A 12,798-nucleotide genomic window follows, 5' to 3' on the forward strand; every position below is an offset into this window, starting at 1 on the left:
CAACCTGCCGGCAGATCGGCCCCCGCCGGCCCCCGTCTAGTCGCCCGTTTCTCCTGCAGTAAAGACTCAAACCTTAATCAGTCGTTGGTCTCGTGTTAGATTCAGGAGCCGTATGTCTATCCCATGCATGTTTAATACCCTCACTGTATTACCCTCTACCACTTCTGCTGGGAGGCTGTTCCACATATCTACGTTCTGTATAATTGTTCTTGGATATTCCGTACAGAATAAATCTCAGTCCCATTCGTCCTGGAATGATGTTGCTCTCCGTAGCCAGCGCCCGCGTTATGATGCCGTCTGTAAAGATTGAGAAGTTTAATTTGCCCGAACCCCGGGACATCCGCTGCGTTTTCTAAGCTGTGATTTACAGAAACTGTTGGGGGGGGAAATGCAGAAATAACACAAAATGAGATAAAACAATGAATTTGATCCGGTTGAGGCCATCGATCTATGCGGAGGGGCTTTTATCCACCGATACCCCAACCGCCATATTTTAGAAAAATATTTACCATTTCCCCCCTTTTTTTAGGGTCCTGAAGCTTGGGGTGCATATTAGACTCGGGTACAAGTTGTGCAGAATTAACCCCATGTGCACCAGTATGTGTAAGTATGTGTGTATGTGTGTGTATGTGTGTATGTGTAAGTATGTGTGTATGTGCGTGTATGTGTGAATGTGTAAGTATGTGTGTATGTGTAAGTATGTGTGTATATGTGTGTATGTGCGTGTATGTGTGTATGTGTGTGTATGTGTGTATGTGTAAGTATGTGTGTATGTGTAAGTATGTGTGTATGTGTAAGTATGTGTGTATATGTGTGTATATGCATGTATGTTTGTATGTGCGTGTATGTGTGTATGTGCGTGTATGTGTGTATGTGTAAGTATGTGTGTATATGTGTGTATGTGCATGTATGTGTGTATGTGCGTGTATGTGTGTATGTGCGTGTATGTGTGTATGTGTAAGTATGTGTGTATGTGCGTGTATGTGTAAGTATGTGTGTATGTGTGTATGTGCGTATGTGCGTGTATGTGTAAGTATGTGTGTTTGTGCGTATGTACGTGTATGTGTGTATGTGTAAGTATGAGTGTATGTGTGTATGTGTAAGTATGTGTCAGTGGAAGAGTGAATGGTTGTGTGCTGGTGTGTAACTGTGTGTTAAAATCATTATGTGTGAGGAAAACCAGATTTATATCCCGGGAAATGCCCCGGTGATGTCGTACTGGAACACGCGTGATGTCAAACACATGTTGCTCTTCCATAAACCTCCCTCTATAGTTTTTATATTATTTGCATCAATATTTTGTTACAGATTTAAAATAAGGGAAAATATTTCTGCCCTCCCCCCCTCCACCAAAACGTATTATTAATTAATTTAACCCATAATATCCCAACAGAATCTGCAACAGAAATGAGCAAAAATATACAGAGTAACAGCGCCACCTTGTGGTAACCGACTGATCTAACAGCCTCACAAAAACATTTGAAATGAGGGACTGCGGGTACATTCTGGTCACCCACTCGATATTTTTCTATGGATTAAAACCTGCATAAAAGTCCCAGGGGAGCCAGTTCTCCAAATCTCATCATCCCTGTAATCTCTTACGGGGGGGGGCTCACATAAAACTAGGCAGGTAGATCTACTACAGGATGGGGGGCTCAGGGACCCCTAGAGTAATTGCCCCCTGTGCTCCTTGGCTAATCCAGACTCTTCATAACCCTGGGCTGATTTTCTAAAACAAAACATTCCAGGTCACCTGATGCTGGGCGTCACTCAGGATGAGGATTCCCACTCGCTTTACCAATGTCCCATCCACACTCAGGTCTGATCTCCAGCTGGGCTTCGCGAAAATCCGCCGATGTCCTTCAAATGCGACCCTTGCCAGGCTGGCCCCTCACTGTATTCGCCTCTACCACTTCTGCTGGGAGGCTGTTCCACTTATCTACCCTCCTCTCAGTAAAGTAAAACTGCCCTTCATTCCATCTCAGTCTCTGACTCTCTAGTGTTAGATTCCGGTCTCTTCTCCTCCTTTGAAATAAATTCCCTCCTGTCCTTTGTGAAATGTTTCTCTCCCATCCCCTCTCTCTCACTCTCTTCTCTCCTACGTCTCTCTCTCCCATCACCTATCTCTCTTCTTTCCCCCTTTTCCTCTCTCCCCGTCTCCCTCTTCCTACCACCCCCCCTCTCTTCTCTCCCATCCGTCTCTCTCTTCCCCCCCCCCTCTCCTCTCCCTGAAGCCGGACATATTGAATTATTTCTGTGGCAGAATGCGCTCCGATACGAAGTAGATTTTGGATCACTATTGAGATATTTTTCTGCTCCGTCACTTTAAGGCCGCAGTGAGGGCTGTAAACGTGCGGAATTCACCGCAGGAGGAACACAGACAGGTCGCGGCCGGGTTTTGACGTATAGAAGATTTTATTTATATTCATTTATAACACAAACCATACGGCCGACGTTACGACAAAGCCCTGAGATTCACACACACATAGTGCCCGGCGCGGGCCGGCCTCCTGCCCCCCGAACGCAGCGCCCGGCGCTCGCCAAACATTCATTCCGCCTCCAGTAATAAGCGCTAAAAAATACACAGAACGTTACCCCGGAAGAGACCGCGTCACACGTACCACATACAGCAGAATTCTTACGCTCCAACAGCTATTTCCCCCAAAAAGTTTTAACCCTTTTTGTGATGGAGCGGCGGGGTGCATTAAGTGCTCCGGCACTGCAGGAGTTAACTGCCATTAAATAAGGTGAATACAGAGAGAGGCGAGCAGCGGTCTGGGGTTCGGTGAGAATATTACGCGGGGTGATTACAGGATATCACGCGGCGGGTATGAGGCCGGAAGCTTCTCTACGTAGTACACGGCTGTCGCGCATGCATTGTCTTTTTATAAGCTGAAGTCGAACGTCAGATCGCATTTCCCCATCCGCTGCTTGTAAATCAGGTCGAATTTGTCGTTCATCGACACGGTGAATATATCCTTCCACAGTCCCACCCGGCCTGCGAAAAAGACAAATAGAGCGCGTTGGTGAGAAGGACCACAGGGGACGCAGAGCGAAAGGTGTGGAGGTTACATGCGCGGCGGGGTCTGCGGGATACAAATGATCAGGAAAGACGGAGGGATCTCAATGTGACCGGCTTGGGGTAGAGAAGAGAGAGGGGATGGGAAAGAGAGAGAGAGAGCGAGACAGACCGGAGAAGACAAAGAGAGGGGATGGGGAGAGACATTTCAATCCATAAAGCGGTTTAACAAAGGACAGGAGGGAATTTATTTCAAAGGAGGAGAAAAGTTACAACAAGAGACCGGAATCTAACACTAGAGGGTCAGAGACTGAGATGGAATGGAAGGAAGATTTACTTTAGTGAGAGGGTGGTGGATAAGTGGAACAGCCTCCCAGCAGAGGTGGTAGAGGGTAATACAGCGAGGGTATTAAACACGCATGGGATAGACATACGGCTCCTGAATCTAAGACGAGACCAACGACTGATTAAGGTTTGAGTCTTTACAGCGGGAGAAACCGGCGACTAGACGGGGGCCGCCGGGGGCCGATCTGCCGGCGGGTTCTATGATCCTCCTGAAGCTTTTCCGTGGTATATTTATATTTCTCTGCAGACGGGGTAAACGCGCTGCACTCCGCCGTCTGCACAGATATTATCGATCGGGTTACGATGCGCTTTTACTGGACGTTATGAACCTTCCCAGCACGGGAATCTTCTCATTAATAATAAATACCCCCCCTCCACCCCCCGCTTATATTTTATCCCCGAATTGGTGAAAGTGAATCACGAAACGCACGCCCGGATCAGTCCAAACACTCAATGAAAATGTAACTTTTATGGCGAGTCTCAGACAGCGACAAACCGGATTTTATGTCAAAATTAGAGATCTATAAAGGTTAAAGGTCAACTGGGGCCAAATCTGTTTTCTTCAGCCGTCTGGCAGTCAAAGAGTTAAAGTTAAATCTTTTTTAAATATATATATATGCAGGACCCCTGGTTCCCGAAGGCGAGTCAGATAGTCAGGAGGTGACAGTATTTGCCCCTTACCCCGGCCCACCGGTAGCGCCTCGGCGTTGCAGCACTGGTCAATGAGCTGGTGGCAGTGCTCCACCGTGGACTCCAGCTGTGCTTTGTCATAGGAGACCCCCAGAAACCTCACCAGCTGCTCCACCATCGTCCCCAGATCCTGCAAAGACACCAAGACGAGCTCAACGTGGGGGCCGAGGACGGCCGGACGCGGCGGGGGTAACATTACAACCAGTGACAGAGAGGGGATGGGAGAGATAGAGAGATGGGGAGAGAAGGGATGGTAGAGAGAGAGAGAGATATGGAGAGAAGAGAGGGGATGGCAGCGAGAGAGAGAGATGGGGAGAGAAGGGATGGTAGAGAGAGAGGTGGGGAGAGAAGAGAGAGGGGGATGGGAGAGATGGGGAGAGAAGAGTGAGAAGTGATGGCAGAGAGAGAAGGGGGAGAGAGTGAGAGAGAGAGAGAGAGGGGGAGAGAAGAGAGAGAGGGGATGGCAAAGAGAGAGAGAGATAATTGAGAAAGGGGATGGGAGAGAGATGAGGGGAGAAGAGAGGGGATGGGAAGTAGAGAGACGGAGAGAGAAAAAGAGAGAGGGGATGGGAGAAAGAAAGAGATGGGGAGAGAAAAGAGGGGATGGGAGAGAGTTATATGGGGAGAGACAAGAGAGAGAGGGGATGGGAGAGAGAGAGGGGTTGTGTGGGGTTAGGTTACACGCAGTATACAGTTTTTATTTATTTATATTTTTTATTTATTACAGAGTTTTTTGCGCATAAACTGTTGTTTTTCGAATTAGAAAAGTAAAGCTAAGAATTCCTGACTTGTGAGAAGACAAACGTTCTCCGCGTCTCTCGGAACCGCGTTTCCGTTTCTATGCGGTTCCCGAGCGTTCCTCACCTTATGCATATCTTCATACTTCAGGAAAAGGACGTTGGAGTCCATGTGATGGTCCCAGAACTCCAGCACGTGTTCAAACCACGAACCGTAGCCTACTGCGGGCAAAATTATTTCATTATTAGTATTTTGTTTTACATTTTTTTACATGGCAGGGAGACCAAAGTGGTTTTCTTACGCTTGTCGTTCATGAACCTCCGGCAGAACTCCTGGAAAGTTCCTCTGTAACTCATAGTCCTCAAGGAGCGATGGAACTGATAGTAAGAAACAACTAAATCTTTGGGGTTCCGGGCCATATATATCACCTAAAAACATAAAGAAAAAAATAAACATAAATAAAAAACCAGATTTACCACTTATAAGGGCTATTTCTGTCAAAACAACAAACAAAAGGTTACCTTGGACTTCCCGTTGTGTAAATCCGACGGCAGGAATCGGTACGGGAGGTGACTCTTTATAAGTCGGGGAGAGGTCAGCTCCTAAATTATAATAATAATCAGAAATATTGGTATAAATGTTCTGTAAATGATTTAGTTCTGCGCATGCTGAGAACATCAGTGATGATCGAGCTACCGGAACCATTTATATTAGGAAGTTATATCCAGATATCGAGATTTGAAAGTATATCCAGAAGAAGCAGCAAGTTATAACCTCAGGAGGCATCTCCTCCTTCCAGAGACACGGGTGAACCACAACCTTCTCCAAAGGTATCAGAAATATTTTTATATAATGCCCCCCCGAGAGCAGATCAGAAGATGGAGCTCTACCAGGAGCCACCAAGAGCAGATCTACTCCAGAAGATGGAGCTCTCCCAGGAGCCACCAAAGTGCATATGTGCTCCAGAAGATGGAGATCTACCAGGAGTCTCCACAGTGCAGATGTCATCAAGAAGATGAAGGTCTACCGACAGCCCCAAAGGGCAGGTGTACTCTAGTACACGGAGGTCTACCAGGAGCCCCCAATGTGCAGATGTTCTCTAGAAGATGGAGATCTACCAGGAGCCTGCAAAGTGTGCATGTGATCCAGAAGATGGCGGCCCAACCAGAAGCCTCCACAATGCAGATGTGCTCCAGAAGATGGAGGTCTACAAAGAGCTCCAGAGAGCAGATGTGCTCCAGAACAGGGATGTCTACCAGGAACCCAAAAAAGCAGATGTGCTACAGTAGGTGGATGTTTACCAGGGGCCCTCAAAGAGCAGATGTCCTCCAGAAGATGGAAGTTTACCAGAAAGCCCCATCCTATGGCTGAATAGACAAATCCATCCCTGCCATTCCATTAGCTATTCACTTACCTTAATAATATCGAGACCGGGCTGTGGATATTCTAGTACCGGGAGCTGCTCGTCAATGTTCATGAGACCAATCTCGTCTGGGTCTGCTCCCTGGCTGACTAGATACACCACCTCCTGCAGCAAACTCGTGCCTGTCGAGACATGGACCCCCATTACACTTCATGCCTGTTTCTAGCTACATATAACGCTTTCTTTGTAAATTGCATTTTTTATAAGAATGTTGCATTTTTGGGGGGGGGGTACAGCGCTACGGAATATGATGGCACCATACAAAACAACGATAAATAATAATAAGCTTATGCAACGCTGCAGCTCTTTCTAGGCTAGTCCAGTAAAAGGCACCAACTCCGGTGCGATTGAGTTTACAGAACTTGAAATTGAGGGACGGAGAGACCGATTGGCAGGAAATGATTAGAGCATTAATCCAATAAACGGATGGAATTTCATGGACATTATTGATTTACTGAAAGGATTGCTGGGAACATCTAAAAAAAAGCACAAACATTTTCTGTATTGTCCTAAAATTGTTTATTTTTATTTTTTTTTACAAAAATAGAAAAAAGAACTTTAGAAAAGAAATACTATTCTCTGTTTTACTTTTAGCAGAAAATGTAAAACTGATTTACTTAAAAATACAATATGAAGCCAATTTCAGAGGCCAGGTGCATCCTGGGAAGCATTTTCCTTTTAGACATAAAGAAAAATAATAAAAAAAATGAAACAGAGTAACCACGGAACATGGACAGAATTTTAAGTTCTATTGTTTAATGCCAGGTCCAAACCATCATAACCCAACACCTAACCAATAACCAATATCCCCTAAATCCACATACTAAACGATATAGCAGACTAAATGAATGCTATATTTATCCACTTAAATAAATAAATAATATAAAATAATAATAATAATAATAAATTAATAATGTAACAGTTTTATAGAAACGCAAAGATTCTAAACAAAGGAACCACATCACGTAAAAACATTCATTAATCATATACTATCTTAAATTAACTTTAACAGGGAAATCAGATTTTTTTTTATACTGAGAACTCCAAATTCTAATTCCATTAATGTGAGATTCTGGGGGCCAATAATACCCCTGTTTGTAATAATTTAGGGTTAGCAAATATTTTTCTGGCCAAAAACATTTTTGTGCCAATTTTTAGCATTTTTTTTAAATTCACCTTGGCTTTGTGGTAACGATAATGCTTTCAGAAAACATAAAAAATGTGAAATAATAGAAACAATTGTCATTATTTCTGTGTGCCCAGGTCTGCATTATTATTTACATACATTATTATTATTATTATTATTATTTTATTATTGTTATTATTATTATTATTATTATTATTTTTATTGTTGTTATTGTTTAGAATAATAATATACCATATGCTTGGATTCCATTCCAGCAGCACAGTGGTTAACACAAAATGCCCTGCTTGTTATTCACATGACGTCACTGTCTGGGGAGCCTGGTTGGTGGGTGATTACGTAATCCATATACCTCCACACCCAATCACCCCCCCCATGTTTTCATTCTGCTACATTTCATCTCTTTCTAAATCCAGATCAAATCACAGCTAATTCACCCCAAATAAAGGCCAGACAATTCTTAACAATCGGTGCATGATGCGCACATTCTAAATATCTACATCCATCACATATGATGCCAACATACATGCACATGTATATGAAGGGCACATATGCTGCAGATATGTACAGCACAGACATGTATACATCACACACACATGTATATACACACACATGATAAACAGGGGCAGATTTACCTGATTTGGGGTAGGTGACAATCCAGACATCACTGTTCCTGACTGAGAAATTAGAGATCTCCTCCATTTTGCCCCTGCAGAAGGGGGGCAGTCTGAGACCATTAAACTCAAAGTATTTGCTCTCAAACTCCCCCGGGGTGCTGGGGGTCTCTGCTTCACTCTCTGCCATACTCAGGGTCCCTGGGGGGCGGGAGGCAGAAGGATAGGGCTACAGGCGAGGGCCAGTGTGTGTGCTGGGAGTAGGGGTGATTGGGGGCAGATAAGGAGGCTGAAGGTATTTTAGGAGTCTGGGTGCCGGTTAGGAGTCTCCGGGCAGGTTAGGAGGCTGAGTGCAGGAGGTGAGGCAGCATGAGTCTGAGTGCGAGTGCAGGGATCTGGCTGTCACTGATGCTGAGTGCAGGGATCTGGCTGTCACTGATGCTGAGTGCGGGGATCTGGCTGTCACTGATGCTGAGTGCAGGGATCTGGCTGTCACTGATGCTGAGTGCAGGGATCTGGCTGTCACTGATGCTGAGTGCAGGGATCTGGCTGTTACTGATGCTGAGTGCGGGGATCTGACTGTCACTGATGCTGAGTGCAGGGATCTGGCTGTCACTGATGCTGAGTGCGGGGATCTGACTGTCACTGATGCTGAGTGCAGGGATCTGGCTGTCACTGATGCTGAGTGCAGGGATCTGGCTGTCACTGATGCTGAGTGCAGGGATCTGGCTGTCACTGATGCTGAGTGCAGGGATCTGGCTGTCACCGATGCTGAGTGCAGGGATCTGGCTGTCACTGATGCTGAGTGCAGGGATCTGGCTGTCACTGATGCTGAGTGCAGGGATCTGGCTGTCACTGATGCTGAGTGCAGGGATCTGGCTGTCACTGATGCTGAGTGCGGGGATCTGGCTGGCACTGATGCTGAGTGCAGGGATCTGGCTGTCACTGATGCTGAGTGCGGGGATCTGGCTGTCACTGATGCTGAGTGCGGGGATCTGGCTGTCACTGATGCTGAGTGCAGGGATCTGGCTGTCACTGATGCTGAGTGCGGGGATCTGGCTGTCACTGATGCTGAGTGCGGGGATCTGGCTGTCACTGATGCTGAGTGCAGGGATCTGGCTGTCACTGATGCTGAGTGCGGGGATCTGGCTGTCACTGATGCTGAGTGCGGGGATCTGGCTCGGTCCTCCGGCTGAGTCCTGATGCTGAGAGCAGGGAGCTGGGTGATGTAATGTGGTCCTGAGGATGCAGCAGAGGCGTCATCGCGCACCTAGCATCAGGGATGCACCACGCATGCGCACTCCCTCCCTCTCTCCATATTGTCCATCATTAACAGTCTGCCCTGAAGGAGGCAAATCGCTGTAGATCACACACAGGACTCCATGGCCACATCGACTGCTGGTTGGTGGGCTATATTATCAACAATGTTGTGGTTGTTTACATAACATATGGATTGTTTACCCAAAATGTATATATTTTTTACATTGTTATTTCATATTAAACATTTTTTTAAATTTTCAGTTCCGTTAGCAGAAAACTTTGGAATGTTAGAAAAAATAAGCAGAGTTTGTGTTGAGGGGGTTTGTAAAAAAAAACCAACAAAAAACAGGGTCAGTCCCAGCCAAAAATCATCCCAAAACACCTCCATCTAATGCCCCTGTATGTAAATTAGGCAGCCCATATGAACACTGAATTCCCTCTGGTGCCCTCCTCAGGGCAAAAGGACAGAGGGCAAAAAGAGAGATGTGGCTTTCTGTCTCCCCACAATCACCCCTTCTTTATTTCACCCAATTATATCACTATTCACTTTACCCTCCACACAATTACCCCAGAATGATTCTTACATTGGCTGTCATTGGAATAAATTACAGGGGGTAAATACCAAGTGCCCCCTGCTTGCCTAATGAGATGTTTTCTGTTACCCCAGGTCTGGCCCCTTTGTTTACTCAGTGAGCCCCACTTTGTTCCTAGGGACTTTTTAGGGACTGTGAAATGCAACTCCCATCATGCTTATTGATTTGCCTTACAAGGGAGGGCTGGGGGGGGCAATTTCCCTAAAGGCTGCAGTGATTGAAAAAAGTAAGTCCCACTATGTTTTATTCCTAGTTCATACTGCCTGTAGGGAGACAAAAGAATAGCTCAGTTTCAATCACCCAGCTGGACTCTCTGACTAATGAAAGTCTATGGAGGAACGGACTTCATTAGCATTGCCATAAAGCATCAGCTCAGTGTGGTGTTTGAGCCGGGAAAGTCACCCAAAATATAACATGGCCGCCAGCAACGGCGGCTCCAGGTCTGCAGATAAAGGGGGTTTATTGGGACAAACAGTAAATTAAAGATTGGGGTCACGTCCTGAAGCTTGTTTGCTTGTTTTATCTGCAATTGTCTGTATAACCCCCAGTGGAACACGGGATTTACATGACAACTGAATCCTTTCTGTGCTCCCTTACGTCTCTTTAAAACATGTAAGCTGCACATGAATGGATTTGCACTTTGACCCTGTTGTCGGTTAATTAGAAATTAAGAGGCTTTATTATTTGTGGCCGCTTGGCTGGATTTGCCCCCGGGCCTGAATTTTGCCAGCCCTCCCACAACTGCTGTTACCCTCCATGACAGCTAAAAGGGTTAACCTGCTGTGAAACACAACTCCTATCATGCCAATGAAACCAAATCCTCCCATTGCCTGCCTCTGACTGCCCATCTGGCACTGAAGGAGTGGAATGCATGGATAGGCATCCCCAAAAACCTAGTTACTGGGGAATACAACTCCCATGATGCCCAGCCACACAAACTTTTGTATTAGATAACCTCCAAAGAAACACTTTCTGGGAGATACTCCAATCATGCTAATCCAGCCATCATGCTGTGTGTTCAGGTGGCTCAGCACTTGCTGAAGTCATTAATTAATGCTGAATGTGATGGGAGTTGTGGTTCACCGCAGCAGGTGTGCCAAAGGCTTTGGATAAACAGTGGTGTGTTTCAGGAATGCCTCCTGGTTTCTAATAATAATATATATTATAAATATATATATATAAAATATGTAATATATAATATGTAATATATTACATATTATATATATAATATAATATATACGGTAATATGTAATATATATAATATGTAATATATAACATTTATAATATAATGATTTATAAACCAAGAAACATAACACTTCTGATCTCATGTCCTTAGATTCATTAAGGAGGAACTTGTGCCCCACTCCCCCACATTCTCTGAAGGTGCCCTTAGTATACCTCCCAAGTGTCCCGTTTCTCAGGACTGTCTCGATTTTCAGGCACTGTCCCCGGTAGCTGCCTCGCTTTCCCGCTTTTGATAAAATAATTACAATTGTATGACGCGCAAATAGCCGATTTGGGTTCTAATAATTTTATTGAAGTCATTACGTAATAGAAGGAGTCCGGCCAAAGCTCGGAATTACCCGATACTAATCTTTCTTAGTAAAAGTAATCCAGAGTCAGGCCACATGACGGTCCGGATTCATGGGAGTGGGCATTCCAGATGCAGATTACCTGAACTGGGACGGGGGAAAAAACTCTTTTCTTAGCAGATCCAGGGCCGGGCCGGTGACGGCTGATCTAGAATTAAAGAATGTTTCCTAAACAAAGGAACAAACACAATGTTACAAGAAATAGAATCACCGGCGAGGTCTTCATCCTCCAAACCGCGAGGCGCAGGAAGAACGCGACGCCATCGAACATTTTACTGAATCGGCCACACGTTCTAAAGAGCCGGCCAACCCCAACCATAAAGATTCTCCTGCCAGAAGCACACGCCCGGCAGACCAGGTCAGGGTGAAGACCAAGATACTCCTGCGCTGGGGGCCACCTCTCCATCCCAGGTCATATGAGGGAGGTCACCTGTCCATCCCAGGTCATATGAGGGAGGTCACCTGTCAGTCCCAGGTCATATGAGGGAGGTCACCTGTACATCCCAGGTCATATGAGGGAGGTCACCTGTCCATCCCAGGTCATATGAGGGAGGTCACCTGTCCATCCCAGGTCATATGTTAGAGCTCCTGTTTTTTGGGCCGTAACCCTCCCACTGTCTGGTTTAAGGGTCAGAGAGGAACTGGTCAGACTAAGCAGGGACAGTTAGCAGGTATGTTTGTGTGTACAGCACGTGTAGCGCCTGTGTAGCGTGTGTAAGGTATGTGTGTACAGCATGTGTAGCGTGTGTATAGCACGTGTAGCGTGTGTAAGGTATGTGTGTACAGCATGTGTAGCGTGTGTAACGTATGTGTGTACAGCATGTGTAGCATGTATAAGGTATGTGTGTGTAGCGTGTGTAGCGTGTGTAGCGTGTGTAAGGTATGTGCGTGTAGCATGTGTAGCGTGTGTAAGGTATATGCGTATAGCATGTGTAGCGTGTGTAAGGTATGTGTGTATAGCATGTGTAGCATGTGTAAGGTATGTGTGTACAGCATGTGTAGCGTGTGTAAGGTATGTGTGTGTAGCACGTGTAGCGTGTGTAAGGTATGTGTGTGTAGCACGTGTAGCGTGTGTAAGGTATGTGTGCATCGTGTTACGCTGAGGGTTGAGACAGCTGTTTCTGGATTTGGAACTTTGTCCCAGACCTCCCGATATTTCTTATAATTCACGATACGCAGCGGTTAAAAAAACAAGAGTAAAGTTCATCACGCCAGAAAACGCTGGTTATTGCCCCATTCTGATAACATAACATTATCGCGGTGATACCCGGGAGTAACACCCAACACGCAAAGATCCCGAGAAAAACACAAGTTACTGGGAGACATAGCAGGAAGAACAGAGCCGAGACTTCTGTGACCTGTCAGCGACCAAGAAGCTGC

At 45.7% G+C, this 12,798-nt stretch overlaps 1 protein-coding gene across 1 annotated transcript; it reads right to left on the reverse strand.

The window, feature by feature from the left end:
• Nucleotides 1-2,402: 2,402 nt before the first annotated feature.
• Nucleotides 2,403-8,282, reverse strand: SULT4A1 (sulfotransferase family 4A member 1). The gene is made up of 7 exons (XM_053462230.1): nt 7,995-8,282; nt 6,207-6,337; nt 5,314-5,394; nt 5,094-5,220; nt 4,919-5,013; nt 4,046-4,184; nt 2,403-2,998 (listed from the first exon to the last, which is right to left on the reverse strand). The coding sequence occupies exons 1-7, from the start codon at nt 8,161-8,163 to the stop codon at nt 2,886-2,888; spliced, it is 855 nt and encodes a 284-aa protein (XP_053318205.1). The 5' UTR covers nt 8,164-8,282; the 3' UTR covers nt 2,403-2,885.
• Between the last annotated feature and the right edge of the window lie 4,516 nt (nt 8,283-12,798).

The sequence above is a fragment of the Spea bombifrons genome, chromosome 4 (assembly GCF_027358695.1).
Source record: "Spea bombifrons isolate aSpeBom1 chromosome 4, aSpeBom1.2.pri, whole genome shotgun sequence".
NCBI classification, from domain to species: domain Eukaryota; kingdom Metazoa; phylum Chordata; class Amphibia; order Anura; family Pelobatidae; genus Spea; species Spea bombifrons.